At 33.9% G+C, this 18,111-nt stretch overlaps 1 protein-coding gene across 2 annotated transcripts in view; it reads left to right on the top strand.

The window, feature by feature from the left end:
• LOC129948957 (fibronectin type-III domain-containing protein 3A) overlaps window positions 1-18,111 on the top strand; it is a 249,002-nt gene that overhangs the window by 172,981 nt on the left and 57,910 nt on the right. For both annotated transcript variants that reach the window (XM_056060117.1, XM_056060118.1), the window contains one exon: window positions 10,956-11,149. In XM_056060117.1, coding sequence (XP_055916092.1) covers window positions 10,956-11,149 — 194 coding nt within the window. The remainder of the gene's footprint in view (window positions 1-10,955; window positions 11,150-18,111) is intronic.

The following is an 18,111-nucleotide window of genomic DNA, read 5'->3' as shown; positions in this document are numbered from 1 at the left end:
TAGCTTCAAACTCGATTCAATATATCTTGGAAACACGACCTTAAATTTAGCAATTCTTCATACACTTAAGATTTGGTGACATTAACACATTGAAACTTCAAAAGTTTGATTCTGACGTCCTAGATTTTTAAGTAGAAAATAATTCAATTTTAATTTTGATTGGAGAGTTGTACTTTTTTTGTACGCATCCACTATTCGTCCTTTTTACGTACATAGTATAGGAAAACCCACAAATTCACATATCAACCGCAAGATTACAACACCAAAAAGGGAGTTCAATGATATCTTTTATTTGCACACACGAATAGCTTGCCAACTTACAGAATATTTGGCAGCACTGATATGTCATTCAGTGGTTACTAAATACACACATTTTCATTTTACTTATACATACGTATTTTCTGTCAGTTGATTTTATTTTTATTTTTGCGTATAAGGCCAGCCAAACACCAAAACCATTCATTATGTCATTTAGCTTTTCGAAAAAAAGGGTTTTTATTTGTTTTTTGTTATTAAAATAAATAAATTACAACCCATCCATGGTCACCAAGAAATTTCAGCAATTTTTCGTTTATTTTAAATTTTTGTAAAAGTCATTCTCTTTCGTCGTTGGTTGGCTGTCATTCTCTGTTGTGTTGTATATGTCAGTTTGTCTCTACTGATTAATGATCATCTTTTCGTCGCGTATTCGTTCTTGTGTATACGTTGGTTGTACATAAAATTAAAATTATAAGTGAACAACATACAAAATAAAAACATACACTTTCCCGCCTTGACCTCAATTTAGTAGGTGGGATTAATATTCATCAGCTGAGCTGAACTGAGCTACAACTTGACGTTTCTATAGTAAAAGCTTCATCAAATTCTACATTTTGGTAGAAGTAGTAGTTCTCTTTGAAAAATTACAACCTGTCAAGCATGATGCAAAAACAAAATAACAACAACAAGAAATAAAATGTCATGAGTGACATTGGGAGAAAAAGAAAAAACAAAGAGAAAATTCAGCAAAAGAAACAAAAATATATCCTCACCAATAATTAATTTAAAGCTCCATGAAGTGACATTAAAAGTTCATGGTAGCTGGGCTCTTAACGGACGTTAAACTTTGTGACCTTCCACTTTATCCATCATCATCATGCAACAGGGCCAGATTAAGCCATATACACAAGGATGACCTTAATGTATTATGTGTTCCTATGTTTTAAAAGTCTATTCTCTTATATTTTTTAGGGGAAAGTTATCGTAGCCATTATTTGGATGAATTACCTTAAAGCTATGTAAATAATTGTTTTTTGTAAGAATTTACTTATTTTTATTTCTATTTTGTATTTCAAAGCCTGACATTCAACAAAGAATGACAGGACCATCCGTTGTACATATTTAACTACAGATGTGACGTGATTGCTTAACCACGATTTTTAGAGAAGAAGCACATTTCAATTTAAAATTGAAATTGACGTTTAAAGATTCACTTGATTTACGTGACATATAAAAGGCCCATTCACATTAAAACAACCAACAAATGAACGTCCATTATGCTATTTCATTCACAGATGCACAACACAGACTAGAATGACATTTTGATGTTAGGATACAGGCAAACATTTTATTCGTTGAATTGTGGATAGTATATGGAACGCGAACTGAGTTTGACAGTTGGAAACAATCATTTTGCAATTCGCGATTTCGCTTTATTATGACAAATCAAATTTACAGCATTCAATTTTTAAAATAATGACTTTAAATTTATAATTCTTATCCCAATTACAAGACTCTAATTTGTATATATGATTTGAGAGGTTGTAACTGTCAAAATTCCTAATCACATAATCAACCTACTTATGTTTATGTACGATGTACTTGTGCGTGCCCAATCCACCTTTGGCCATTTACAATATTTTCTTCAATTCGGTTGACTAATTATATGACCTTGATTACTTCTTTTTACCTCAAACCTTATTATTTATCTGATGAGAAAGAGTGACAAACGAGAAGAAAAACATTAAAAATTCCAACGAAAACACACAATTTTAAGAGTGACAGGAATTTAGTGTTGATGGAAAGGTAAAAGTTATTATGGTTGACTTGAATTTAAATCATGTCACAGTCTGGAGAGTGTCAAAAGTCGTGACACTCAATTTTTTTCTCGTTCAGTTAATTATAAATACATAGCATATGACATTTAATCATACATCGTACTTGAACTGTCATAAGCCAAATGCGTTGATGACAGGTAGTCAAAAATAAAAACTGGAAAGAATGAGAATACAAAGTAAGTAATGACAAAAATTGACAACCGGCAGCCGGTAATAATAAAAACTAACAAAACTTAAGCAGACAATAAAAATCACTAGACCTCAATTGAGTTCAGTTGAATTGAGTTGACAGGAGACAGACGGAACGAATGGCGTCGACACGCTGTGTCGTTTTTGCAAAAAACTAAAATTAGGTACATAAAGTAACTATTAATTTTATTTTACTCATCAGTAGGTTAAAGCTGCTAAATATGTAATAATAATATCTTTGTTTGCAAACAAATTAAACTGAATTTGTGTCGAGTTGTTGTTGTTTTTTGTTGATTTAAGCGCAATGACCAATGTATTATTAACAAAAGAAAACATTGTTATTAAATTTTTTTTGAATGAGTCTATTTGTTCTTTTTTTTAATGATTTAATGACTACCGGAAGTATATAATAGGTGTAATTTATAAATTGAGAATATTAACTATGGTTGTTGACTCTCTGTGACAATTTTAGCGGAAATTTAAGTTTAAACGCTTTTTTCACGCCACGCCATCTATCAGAGTACAGTGTCCCTATTAATTATGACATAAAACAAACTATGTAAAAGTGTATAGGTAATGATAATTTTAAATTTGTTGTTGTTATTGTTCTTTGGAGTAGTCACTTACTCATTGGAAAGGAATTTAAAAGACATAAATAAATTAACTACTATCGGAATTTCTAACAGCCACTTGACAGATTTGAATTTAATTTTTGAACACACCCCTTCATTAATTATCGAACTGTCATTGACAATTTACGCAGTAAAGTCAACATTTTTATCATGAAAATGAACGAGGAACGTCTGAGCAAATGGTTTACCGAAATATTGGAGTTGGTGACTGCCATTTTAAAAGCGATGATCCATAATTTTCGAAAATAGACTATTGTCTGTCAAGTTCAGTGCAAAAATGTGGGTCAAATTAACCAAATCAGTCGACTCCATAGCATTCTCAAGAATTGTGCATCGCTCAAGCAACATTTTGGCGTATTTTGCGTTAAGATCTTAGGTAACAACTATAGAAGATCAATCAAAGCCGATGTAGCGTATAAAGCATTGTACGTTCTCCCATTGGGGAAGTCGTTTATTTCAAAACCTTTCAGTAAGATGTATGAACAAAGTTTCAACAGATTCGATTAAATTTGACATTACAATGACATTAAAAAACGAAAGAAGAGAATTCTGGCAAAACAAACTTTTTGGCATTACTATGACATTAAAGACGAAAAACTGACTGACTAAAAGACGAAGGGTTCTGGCAAAAACAAACTTTTTTGCGATCTCAAACTTTTCAGACATGAGATTTTCATACAACTGTTAAAGAAATGTCACCAATAGTTCAGTATTGTAGGGATGTTTGATTTTGGTAGAGGCGAACTCAACTTAAGTACAGTTCCATTGACATACGGAGTAATAGTATCGTAGTTTAGAAATTTAAGGTTTAAGATCGATCAGATTGTCAAAATTAAAAATGTCAAAAATGACAAATGGCTGCATATTTGTCATAAAGATAATCTTTACTTAAAGGTATTATAAGCTTTTCACACCAAACCCAAAACAGGGTTTTCAGCAAAAAGTTTTCGAAAAACGGAAAATCGTTCACACCGAACATTTACACGTTTTCATTTGACATTTAAATTTATTTAACACCGGCTGTCAAATTTTGTATTGATGAAAAAAATTCAAATTGATTTTAACGTAATACTAGCTCGTCTAGAGAAAGAGTTTCAACTGAAGTATCTTCTTAGTTCACTTCAACCGGTCCAAACAATTCACTAAGGAAAAGCTAATTGTCAACAAACAAAACTGTTATAAAACTTCATTTTGTTTAAAACATTTTCTTCATCTTTCACAACATATTCATTTCAAAATACTGAGCTTATGACTATTATTGCTTCTGTTGGCCAAAAGTGCCTTCAGAATCGCCATATATTGTGGCCGTCCGATGAACTTATAGGCGGGGTTGAGAAGATTCTGAACGATTTCGTGTAGGTCTTTATGACTGGGGCAGAAACGGTGAATTCCTAGTTCCAGATTTGTACCAAAATGACACTCATCCAGAGCGATCACTGAATCTGTTATGATGGGCTGCTCCATGACTATCTCGGCTTCTTCCTTTGAGGAATCGCCTGGTTTGTCCAATGTACTGAGGATCAGAAATTTTCTTTGATACTTATTCTCCTCCACAAATGAACTTATCGCCTTTCTCATATCTTCCAAACCCTTGTAATTGAACGGAGTTACCGGAAAGTCTTTCTCCAGGTGTAAGCGAAAGCGTCGAACATATTTGTGGGGGCGAGTTCGAAGACGCATCCCTTGGAAACGTTATTACGAACTATGAGCAAGTCTTTCTCGTCCTTGGGGTCGTCACGCTAGTAGTTATAGTGAATTCCGGTTTCTCGCTTTACAAAGAGCGTTTGAAACTCTTGAGGATCATAAAAGAACCGCCAGTGCCACAAAAAGTCACCAGGGCTTTTATTCTCGACATTGGAAAATTTGTCCACAATTTTGTCTGTTGCCACGCAGCTCCCCCAAAGTTTCCTTTTTTTTCTCTTGCATATTTTATAAAAAAAACCAATAATTATTATTTTGTAAGGAAATTGTATAAATAATATTACTTACCACGCCCACAATTATTTGACAGCAGCAATCAGCTTTTTTGTTTACATTAATTTGAGCGCTGAATGTTTCGAAAGGTTTGTTTGTTTAGTTCAACTTTGAATTGCTACTAGGTTTCGAGAGGTTTGTAGTTTACCAAAACTTGTGGTTTACGAAAACTTGTGGTTTACCAAAAATGTACGGAAAAACTTGAGTTTTTGATATAGGTTTTCGGCCAAAACCGATAATTTCGCGAAAACCGTGTTTTGGACTTGGTGTGAAAAGCTTATTACAGTAAGGCATTTATTAAAGCACTGGTTGCACTCTTTTTTTTCTGAACTTAAAAATAAAAATTAAAACGCTGTTGCCAATGGGTTTGTTATGCATAACTGAAACGATCCAATTTTTCAATTACCTACTCCCTGGATTAATTTTTGAAAATAAGTCTTAAAAGTGCATGAAATTATTCAAAAAGTGTCAGACTCTCGTATACTTCAAAAACTTCAAGCATTGTTTTTCAAAAGTTTACAGGAAGAGAAATAAGTGCTGAGCACAAAGAATTGTAAAGTATTTTGTATGTTAACAAGGAATGATCCTAAAATTTTTGGGCAGAAATTATTTATCTGTCAAAAATTTGAAGCGTGGGGATATAATTCCCAACAATCGTATGAAACGGTTTTTTGGCAAAAATTCCCCAAAGCTTAGAGGAGCAAACAAAGAAATTTCTTGGGCCGAATTTGTCAGTAGGGAAATTATTTTACTCTCTCTTCTACATAAAACTACCAATTATTTTTAATGTTGATGAAATGAGTTGCAGAAGGTATGTTCGTAAACGTCATAGACGACATGACAGATGACATTTTTTTTAAATGGAGGGAGATAAAGTGCGAAAGATGTAAGTTTTTATTGGTAATTCTCTTATATATTTCTTTGTTGCAATGAAGTTATCTTTTTTTTTGAAGAAAATAAGATTCTGCATTGACCGAAGTGTCTAAGAAACTTTAAATGAGAAAAAGAATTTAGTTTTGGAATAAAAGAAACATTTTAATCTGAAAGTTGACCCTTTCTCCTCGTTTGATGTCTTCGATATCTGTTTGGCCATTTCCGACTTTTGTCTGGCGTTTATGAACATTAAGTGACAGTGATTAGTGACTACTTTTTGTTGAGCGATCCACTATCGTAAATGGTGAATATTTGACTAATATTTTGACACTTTAAATGATAACTCAGTTGTTCGGTTCTACCAACTTAAAACCTTGAAATAAATCTCGCCATTTACAGAATTATTGTCTTCCAATATCTTTAACCTGAAGCCCTACTCTGAATTTTGAATTTTGTTATTTTACTCTTTTCTCGTTGAGGTAATTTTTTGTGGAAAAACTGTCAAATATTTTAGTATTTGAAATGTTCCAGAAACTCATAGCAAACAAACAGATCTGATATATCAAAGTGTTGCATATTCTAAGGCTATTCATATACATATTCTTGGCATCCATCTTGCTTCATTTTCTGTTAAACGTCAGTTTGTTTGATTTTTCAGATAAAGCATAAAATATAACAAACAGCGTGTACGGTATTTCTCCAATTAGTAACCTAATTATTATTTTTTCCATGACTCAATAAATAAAATTGCATTCTACTTCATTTCTCTAAGTAGATTCACAATTATAACTTAATTCGATTTGAACTTTTTGGCCTCAACCCCAATTAAAAAAGAAAACGTACAAATACCGACCGGATCTCAAATAATAATTAATTAATAGCTAAGCTTTTTTAAATTTTTCTTTTCATCTTTTAAGAAACTTCTGTAACAAACTCAACTCTTCTAAACCATTTAAACACTCGCATGCTGTGTTGTCTTCTGTCAGCATTATAATCTATTTTCCATGAGTTTATGTTTGACTTTAACGGTATTTTTATACAGTATATAGTATACTAGCAGAATTTACTTATGCGTGAGCAAATGCAAAATATCTACAAAAGAACTCTCCACTCATACCTCAAGGCATAATAATTTGTGTATGGCATTCAACCGAAGCCAAGCAAATATTTATACGAACAAACAGAGATACGATTTGCTTTCAAAACTATGGACAGAAAAAAAACTTAAGAAAAAGAAAAGTCAAACAAACTTACTTTTTAAATGTACAACCATCATCGTTTGGAGAGAGAGTGAGAGAAAGAGATGTGAGATATCCATGTATCCGTAAAATAAAAATGCCAGCGCCTCCTATAGGGAGGGACAGGGAATAAAAAGCGAACATCATCAGATGATGGCTCCTGAATGTCGCCAGAATTTTTGTATGTTCGCCTCACTGAATAACTCAAACATACAACTGGAGTCTCAGTCTTCTACTCTGCTAAGACCGGCTGTGGCGGCGGCGGCGGCTGCTATACAAGAAAATATTGAAAATCAAAGAAAAAAAAATATTTTCGAAATATATGTAGCAAAAATCCGCCTTTTGATGTTATTGCTACTGACTACGATGGCGATGTCTAGTCAAGATACACACCAGGACCAGATACTCCTCTCATACTATACTATACTCGACTCGTTTGTATCCGTTGAACGCTGCTGCTGCTGTGTGGCAGAAAGTTCCGAATAATTTCCACAAGATTAACAACAAACAGCGACGACCATTCAATTCAATAATTCGATTGAAGTTATCATTTCTGCCAGTGGCAGTGGCACTGATGGCAACTGGCAACCAAAGCCAAAACTAAAACCAAAAACCAACAAACTAAATGGCTGAGAGCAGCCGGCATAAGATTTCGCGCAGTGTTGGACTTTGGGCGGTAGACGCCATTCATTGTCATTCCCCCAACCCCAACCTTGCATATCCGCAGTGCCGCTGTCGAAACCGAAACTCCATTAAGTCCGAAGTCCACCACTGCACGGCTTTATGGTTATGCTAGACGCTAGAGGAGCAATAGGTTTGCCCTGAAGAAAGAAGTGAAACATTTTGGTTAAGGGGGGGCTGCTGACTTGACTTTGGCTTGGCTGTTGTATAGTGTATGCCTCTGCATGGAAATGGCAGATGACTTAAATGAACATTTTGGGTGCGGGGAGAGTCAAAGGTACCTGCCTCTAGTATATGAGGCTACTTCCTATAGAAATGTTAGCACTGTGTGGCTTGACTTTCACATCTGGAAATGATGTGTATTTTTCTTGTTTTCCCTCTTTTTTTTTGGTCCTATGAAGAATGAGATGTGAGTGAGATGTGATGTTCGTCATCGTGCGTCGTCGTTGGAGTCTCTTGTGGTTTGAAGTTGAAGATCATAAAAATGAAGCTTTTACTGTTGACAAATTAATGAAGTGAGAGCAAGAAGAAATTACTTTTAGGGTTATTGATTTTGGTTTGGCTAAATTATTTAAAAGACTATGGGTTTGATTTAATGGAATTCAAACCTCAAAAAATGGATGAGATACACTTAAGTTCCAGAAAGATGCTAGCAACCGATAAATCTGACAGTTCGAATGAGATTTGCCGCTTGACACTGTTCTCTCAGGAAAGAATATAATTTTTCGGTAGCACATTCAAAAACTTTATTTTCTCACGTCTTCAGTTAGAGCCCATAACCAATATTTCCATATGTGACAGCCTTCATGCAAAAATGCTGCAATAACTGTCAAATTCAATAACTACAAACGCAAACAAACTTATAGCACTTTTGATTGGAAGGCTGCAAAAAGAAATATCAATAAAACGCTTAAAACTATTCTAATCGATTGCAAGGTTTGTGTACAATGATAAACGTGAAATTTTGTTTAGTTCCAAAATTGACATTTCAAGACCTGTCATTTCTTAGAGTTCAAAGGTTCCAAATGACCAATCGAAAACACCATTAATTTCCTGCAGAACTGAACAAGTTAATCAACTTTCTGCTTTTGTGATCATCATTTTTGACGTTTCAATATAATGAACGCATTTGAGTAGATTGATTGGATTGAAACGCAATTCAAGCTATTTTCAAACCTAAATGCATAAGTCGTAGATGTGTTGAACTTGAAGTTTCCAAACAGTTTGACATTTGAAAATGTCACTATGACAAATCATTGAAGCTTTGGCAACTATTGTTCACATTAAATTGAATTAAAATTGAATCCAATTGTTGTAAACCCATTCACAATAAGATCTGTCAGTTTTTATTGAACATCGAATAATAAACTATAATTTCTAAATTTTAAACTGTCAATATTAAAGTTTTATGAACTTGATAACAAAAACATAAACAATGACGGCGTTCTAAATTTTAAACATTACCTTAAGGCTACCGTTGCAGTAGATATTGTAACCAATTGACGTTTTACTAAACATTGTTCGTCTAAACTGATTCGTTACCGTGAAGATATTTTGACGTTTAAAACGTAATTCCACAAATGATCGTTTAGCATCTCGCACATGAGCTACGGACTGCGAACTGTGGATGTTCGCATGTATTGACTTTCCCTTAACATGAGCTTTATTTCTATTCGCAAACAACGACGAATTGTCAATTTATAATTACCCTTTTCAACAAACAAAACAAGAGAGGTATAATTTTGAGGTTAAGTTGAGCGCGAACAATTTATTCGTTGCAGTGTGGATGGTATGTGGAACGCGAATAGAATTTGACAGTTCGTAGCAACTACACTGCAATTCGTTACTACTGAATTGTTTGTACAAAATTGTATTGATTTAAAGAACAAAATGCAAATTTTATTATCCTAACATTAGTGGCAATTGGTTTCTTATTATTAAAATGTTTTTTTTTGTTTGAAATTGACTTTTTGAAAGGTGTAAAACCACGTCTGTTCTTCCATTCGTTCATTCGCTGTTCGCTTTCATGTTCCTTAATGGCTGAATCACAAACACCCTTCAGCTCCGGCATCGTCTGCGTTACGGTGAGCCTGCTTCGAGATTTCTTTGAATGATATTTCTATCATTTCATCCCTCCAAAGAGCAAATATTTTGTTTGTTGCTTTTTTTACAGCTTTTGAGCTGTCAGACAAAGTCAATGTTCAGATAATTGAGCTTCCGTTTGGAGTCACATTACGTTCTTTTAATAACGATTGTCAAACGAAACGTGAGGTCGAAGCTCCATTGTAATAGCATGCATTGAATTCATATGGCTAATATTGTTGACGTCAGGTGCAGCCGAAGCTGAAGCAATTTGGTGATTCAGCCATTAGAGCGAAATAGTAACCGTTGCTTGATAATTAGTGCGTATAGGACACTCATGCCAGATTACTTGTAGGTCTTCTCTTTCCCTAAAATTACTCGCACATAAGAAGAGAGTTGTAAATCACTAGGCTCTGCTGGGCCTGAGAAAGAAGTGCAAAATATTAAATGGAGAAACGTCAAAATGATTCGCTTCAAAAGAGTTCAATGTGAACACACCATCAAACATAAACGAACATTTTTTTGCTCGAACGATCTGTCAGTGTCATTTGCTAATTCAATGGTTTTTGATTGTATATGTCAGTGTCAAACCAATTTTTCTTCCAAACAAACATTTGTTATAAGTGCAACCTTAGTTTAAGCAAAAACTAAAGGTAAGTCAACACTTTCATATACAGTTTGTACATCGGCACCAAATAGTTTCTGCTTAAAACTAAACTTTTATTATATTATTAAATTTATTTCAAAAACTAAAATGTTTAGTTCTGTGAAACCAAACTTTTTTTTTAATATTCAACATTAAGCTGAAGCAGGTACCTTGGCAACTTGTGGGATATATGTATGTTTAATTTAAATAGAAATTATTAATAAAATACCAAAAAGCATTAGTGCAATTTTCAAAACTTCACATTGCTGTCAGTGCATCTATCGTACACATTATTTGTGAAGGATTATATAAAAGTTTTCTTGTTTGTGGATTAAAAATTTAATTTACTAAAAACAAATCGTAAATTAAAAAAACACGAAAGCACTGAATAAGACAAAGTTTTGAACTTCAATCCGTTTTTTTTTCCGATTGTTAATTCGAAGATAAATACATTTTGTTTATTAAACTTTTTTTGTTTTAATTTGAACAAAGTAATTTGTATTTAATTAATTTAATTTATTGTATTTCTTTGTTTCTTTTTCAGGTCCAACAACGGTACAAATGGTTTCACAAAATCGCCCGCCCCATATGCAGGTACCAGTGCAAGTACCCCAAGGTCAAGTCATGCAACAATATGTCAACGAGAGCGGCACCTTGACTCATGTTGTTCTGTCTCCAACCCAGTATCCGCAATTGCATACAGGTCAAGGAGGCGTCCAGCATATTCATGCGCCATTTGTAAGTTTTATTTTTCTTCTTTTTGTTTATTTTTTTATTTTCAATTTAATGATGATAAATTAATATTTAATTAGTTCTTGTTTTTGTAAAGGTTACTTTTTTAACATTGAGTATGGTGGGAAGTACCACAAATACGTATACAAGTTGAATTATTTAGGTTTCCTTAACCTGTGATATTTTTGTAATTAAAACGCCCTTATATCAGGGAAGTTCGAAATGGTTGTTATTTTCAAAAGTCTTTTCGTCTATAAATAGCAGACGTGGGTTTTATTCTTGAGAATTTTGCTTTAAAAAAAAAAAGAAAAACAAAAAGTAATAAGATTACTGTGAGGACAAAGGTTGTGAGAAGCAATTAATGTGGGTGTCTTGCTATAAGGATCACGATTAAAGGGAAAACATCCATGAATATTTTGAGTACCTATAGCAACCTACTTAAATATACATAAAATTCGAACTGAAAATACCTAAAGGAAACCACCATTTTTTATTTCTTAATTTCATTTTTGCTATGTTTGTCTGTTTTGAAAAAGTTTTTATTGTAACTTATTTTGTTTTCAAAAAAGGTGCTGGAAGTTCAAATTAATAACCTCCGATATAAAAAAAACGACTTTCATATTTGTAGCATTTTATCTGGCAGCCATTTTGTCAGCTGTCAAGTAAATTTGTTTGTAGTTTGGTTTGACATTTTAACAATTTTCATATGCCATGAGGCCTAAATCAACTGCAGTCCTAAGGACATTACTCTCGCTAACCCCCTCGAAATAATCGGGAAAGAACTGGCGCTCAAAAACGCATTACGTCCAATACAGTGCAAAAAACGTACGAAACACCACGTCATCCTCGGTTCCAACGCTCGTCCATAATGACATTCCCTTTTTAAGCTCGATTGATAAAGCCGATTTGCTTGCAGCACAGTTTGCTTGTTATTCGACGTTACCATAGAGTGTCTTGAGTCCTCCTGTTTTTGAGAGCGTACACGATTTTATGGGACAAATCTTCTTTCGCACTGGTAGAGTTGCAAGAGTACTGAAAGACTTTGACATACACAAATCTGCTGGCCTAGATAATATTCCCCCTGTTGTTCCCCAGAGGTGTTCTTCAACGCGGGCAAAACCACTGCGTAAGATCTTCCATCTTTTCTACTCTACAGGTATCTTTCCGAGCAGATGGAAAACAGCATTTTTACAGCCTGTCCAATCCCTTCTTCCCAAGGTCATTGAAACGCTGATCAATTTTCACCTTAAGAAATATCTTGAAGAACAAAATCTTCTTAATGACCGGCAGTATGGCTTGCGTAGCAATAGTGGTACAAATCTTTATATCGTTTTGAAGAAAGTAGGATTATTGCAATTGATATTTCAAAGGCATTTGATAGAGTTTGGCATCAAGCTCTTTTATCGCAAATGCGTGCTTTTGGTATTGATGAATCTTTTCTTGGGCTAGAAATTACCTTTCGGACCGTTCAATTCAAGTAGTATTGGACGGGTTCAAATCTGATATTCACAAAATAAACAAATGATCTTTAGTCTGAAACTTCTAACCCACTAAATTGTTTCGCGGATGACAATACCCTCAGCTTTTCACGTTCGCTTTTAGATTCTCATTCTTGTCCTTCGGATGTGGAACTTCAACGGCAGCGTATGATAAGCTCATTAAATTCTGATCTCGACAGCATTGTACATTGGGGAATGAAAAACCGTGTAGAATTTAATGCTTGGAAAACTCAGTGCTGTGTGGACAACATTGACAGCCATGTAGCAATCACGGCATATCTGCCTCTGCCCCAAAGTTAAAACTATTAAAGCGTTGGGAACCCTTTAAGGGACATACGGCCTCTACTACACCTACGAGCCATCGTGTACGGTTTCCGCAGATGTGTTTCAGCTCCCTCCAACTCTTGCCTAGTGACGCTGATTCCGCCTCGACTGTCCTGCGCCATGTGTTTCTCGGTCGTCCAGCTCTTCTTTCTTCCTGTGTGAACGGATTTCACTGCATTGCTTTTCCTGCAATGCAGTTGTTACCTTTTCGAAGCGTATGTCCAATCCATTGCCACTTTCGTCTTCGTATTATAGATTCTATAGGTTCCTGACCTATCTTTCTATGAAGGACCTCATTTGAACTACGGTTTGGCCAAAAAATCCTTAGGATGTTACGAAGACATTTATTTACAAAGGTTTAACCTTCCAAGTGCCGTACCCATACAGAAGCACAGATTCGACATTTGTGCGAAACAGTCGTAGCTTTGTTCTTAAGCTGATAGAGTTATTGCTCCAAATTTTGTACAGCATACTGAACGCCGCTTTTGCTTTGCTGGTGCGGCAGATGACTTCTTGTTCGGTTCCGCCTTCGATGGAAACTATGCTTACAAGGTATTGAAAGCTCTCCACTTTTTCCACCGGTTGCGAGAAAATATTTATTTGAGAAGACGGTCGGATTCCGAAACTGATCAATTTAGTTTTACCGGAATTAATTTTCAGACCCAGAACTTCTGCTTCTTTCTCCACACTTGTTGTCATTTGATGGAGATCCATGATCCTATGAGAAAGTAAGCAAACATCGTCCGCGTAATCCAAGTGCTTTAAATAGGATGTCAAAGTCCATCGCTTATTACCAACAAAAACTGTTAGAACGCAAATTCCTCTTCAGTTTTCGCACTTTGTAAGATTTCCTTTTTTTGGGAGATTGGCGATAATTCCCTTCTTCCACTCATGGAGGAGCTTTCCAGTGGTCCAGGCTTCTTTCATGAGCGGATGATGCCAACACTAGTAGGTAACAATCAGTGATCCCAAGAGAGTGTGGATCATAGAGGAATCTATGGCGGAATATTTCCAAAGGTACCAAAATTCGGTGGTACCCGTGGCGCGATGGTTAATGCCTTGGACTCTCATGCGAGAAGTCTAGGATTGGACTGCTGCGCCACCAAATGTATTTATTTTAAACAAAATTTCAATTGCAACTAGGCAGGTCTCAATAGTCCTTATTGATATGTATCTTTACGGGTCACAACTCATTGGGTATAAATAGAATGAGTATCAGCTCATCAGATTTATTGAGAGAATGTACGATACCTACCCTTTTTTATGCGAATGGTAAAAGCCTCGGAAAACATTTTTCCACGGTCTATGCGACTTTATGTCCTTGCCGCCAAAAAAAAACTGAAATTTAACCAGAAATAAGGATGGTTCAGGGCAGAACCTTCAACCTGAATCCTCACCAACCTTCCTACACTTTACTAAATCCTTCTGATTTAATTTGGAGAACAATGGACCAAATGATATCCAAGTAAGGTGTTCTATGGATGCATCATAAACCTAACCTAACGCCTTTACAACGCTTCCAGATTTTGAAAATCATGACGATGAAGAACTTTTGGCTGAATGAATCTATACTAATATTATATGTAAATGCGAAAGTCATTTTGTTTGTTTGCTTGTTTGTCCATGCTTCACGTCACAACGGATCTATATTATGATATAATTTTTTGGGTGGAGGTAGATACGAGTTTGGAAAATATGTTAAGTCACTGTTTATGGCGGTAAAACAGCGCTCATTCACTACTGAGTTGAGCTAATCCACCGGTAACACTTATTTTCAGATATACAATATATTCTTTTTTAGAACACAAATAAGTAGCATATTATTAGGTGCTGTCTGCTTTTGGGCCTATCATTGTTGCTAATAATTAGGCGCATCATATAATGCCACGAAATTAACCTGATACACTATTAAAAATGGGAGATGGTAGGTTTTAAACCGACGCCGACGACGGATATTTGAGAGAGAATTTGTCAATAGACACTGTCATGGACTCAGAACAGAGCACTTCATACCCACTAGAGTTCCTTAACTCACTTGGAGAGTTTACAAACTGCATGAAAAATTAGGAATTCCACATTTCATCATCGTGGTAAAATATTCAAATATAATAACTAAATCGGTATTTATTTTCACCTTCAAAAAAGACTAAGTCCCTATTTAACTTATTCAAGTGGTTTCATAGTCTTGTTTTAATTATTCATATATCCTAGTAGAATATCATCATTAAATTATAATCCCTTAAAATCATGTGCCATATGCCTTATTAGATTATATCAACAACAACAACAACACAAAAATGTCAACATTTTCATGCGAAGCCTGAATATCCTTTTTAATTACAATTTGCTCATTTAGCTTACACACTTTTTATTTCTATGATTAAACATTTACAAATTAAGTTATAACCTTGAGTCACACATAGCCACTTTAATGTTTAACCTGCCTCTTATACATTTAATGGTTAATTGTTGTACTTAAAACATTTAACGTTTCCTACCTCTCCGTCTGTCTTGTAATGTAAACTAAATTAACCGAATTAAAGGAAGAAGGTAGGGTTGCCATCAATTTGTGTTTTCTTTTTTTCGTTCACCCTTTTTAACAGTTAAGTAATTCAGAAAAAAAATAGTAGTCTGTTTGTGTAGGTTTTTTTTACTCTTACTCACTACCAATCTTATATCTTATCAAATGATTCGTTTTCATTGAAGACTTTACCGAGATTTAATTATAGATTATCCATTTGATAAAACTGCCTTTTCTATGAGACTTGATATTTGAGGACAGACAAAACTACTCCACAATAGCAGTGGTCTTCGTCTTCTCATTTCCTTCGACTTGAATGATTATGAAATAAAAATGAAAAAAGAACCTTTTTTTACAAAACAAAGTACCAGAACAGAAACCGCAAGAAGGAAATAGACTCTTACATAAGAAACTAACTAAAATATGAAAATTAACTGAGCTTATTTATGTCCTTATATATATTTCAATTTTTCCTCTTGATTTCTCAAGGAAAAGTATTCGTATTGATGTACAAAAAAGTTGTCTAATAAAGTTTATTTGATAGTAAAGTTTGATATTAATCAGTTCCCTATTTGAGCAACTATCAATTTTTAAGCTGTCATCTTTTGACATTTGAATAGGTTAACATTGCGCAAACTATAGATTTTTCTTTTAAAATATTTTTTTTTTATATCAAAATGAAAAAAGTTTTTAGCACTTGCAAAATTTGCAAAAAAATAGCTTGTCAAATTTTTGAAGGACTTGATTTTAAAAAAACGTAGTTCATAGCAAAACTTAATCATTTAAATGTAAGAGACAAGATTTTAAAATGAATAGTGTCAAAAACTAAAAACCACTGTTCGAATGAAACCTAGTTTCTGAACTGTGCAATGTTTTAAATGTAATTTGACATGTAAATTGACAGTTCAGATGATTAATGCGCCTGAATTGAATGATATTTTAAAATTATTATTTTATTAATAATGTATTTCGTAACCGACTATAAAAATAAGGTCTTTATCTTAAATATTGTTATATTTTCATTTTAAATGAGTCACGTTTTTTAGGACAAGCAAATTATTTCAATCTGACAGATGTAAATTTTCTCCCTCAAGGCATCATGCGTTGTCGTTGCGAACCGAACCATTACTTTTGTACTAAATTTGCAAACGTTGTTCAAGAGTAAAGGCCCAACTATAATAAACTTAGCCGAGCTTAAGCCATCTTAAGGGAACAAACCAATACGCAGCCTTAAGGCCCAACTATAATAGACTTAACCGAGCTTAAGGGAACGAACCAATACGCAGCCTTATACACTTTTATTTTGACGATAACTTCTGATAACTTTTCGTTCAGTTTTGACATTAGCTTACTTTCAGTTAAGTCTATTATAGTTGGGCCTTAAGTCTGTTTATTATGAAAAGGCCAACCGATCTGAGTATAAATCAAGTGACAGCTGTCAAAAGGACCAACTCCGAAAATAAGTATTGCCAGATTGAACTCAAAACATGTTTATTTTTGAAAGTTCTTGTTAACAGCATAGTAATGTAAATTGCAGCGGAGACAAATTTATTTGCTGTAGAATAAAATGTTAACTAAGTGTTAACTTAACACACTCATTTATAATAAATAACAGTTTATGACATTAGCCATTATAAACCAAGTATTGTTTTTTTTCGGACTTGAAAGGCAATTTCTTCAACTTTTCCTGAAACATTGTTACATATTAAAAGAGTTTATAGTTTTGTTCAAAGAGAGAAATATCAGTGTAGTGTAATGTAGTACAGGTACATGAAAACTGTCAGATCTTATTAAAGCGAAAACTTCAAATATTAGATGTTAAAAAAAATAAAACAAATTAAAATCTGAGGAATGATAAGAAATACAATAGAAGAATTCTTATTAAATTATTAATCACCTAATTTTGTATTGGAAAAACACTGAATCACCAGAGATTGCTCTTTTTAATCTAAGTAAGCTCTAATCTATCAAAAATAAAACAAAAGCATGGACGAAAATTTAACTATATTCGTTGACAGAATATAATCGAATAATGACATCAAATAATTTTGACAGTTTTCACCAACTTACACTTGCCAAAAAGAGTGCAGAATTAGAGTAAACTAATGGAGTTTTCCATTGGTAAAATATAAATCAATTTATTCTTGATCTAGAACTGTCAAAAAAATTATTTCCACTGTTTTTGAATTCCATGGTGCAAAATAAATTGATTTATCTTTGATTTAAGATCAATTATGCAGATTTGGATCTTTCGGCAGATTTATCCTTGTTTGCACAAATACTAATACAATTTGACAAAAAAAAGTTATTGGTGTAAATAATATTGGAAAGAATTTTGAAGAACTATTTTTGAGAAGGCAAATGGTAAGAACTTACTGTGAACGGCTTCGATCCTTTGAATTTGAGTAGTTTGATAATCGGATCAAATTTGAGACGCATATTCAAGTATATTCCAAAAATGTGATACGTTACGAGATTTCGTTAGAACTGGTTGAGAGAACTCTTTTAAAAACCGGATTGAGGCTTTTGCGTAAAAATTACAAATTACAAATTACATTAAGTTCAAGCAGATGTTTTCTGCACCAAAAATGTCAGAAAATGTCAAGATATCGTCAGCGTTGTTA

This window comes from Eupeodes corollae, chromosome 3, assembly GCF_945859685.1.
Source record: "Eupeodes corollae chromosome 3, idEupCoro1.1, whole genome shotgun sequence".
Lineage (NCBI taxonomy): Eukaryota > Metazoa > Arthropoda > Insecta > Diptera > Syrphidae > Eupeodes > Eupeodes corollae.
The sequence above is the reverse complement of the archived record's forward strand: the minus strand, read 5'-3'. Positions and strand labels throughout refer to the sequence as shown.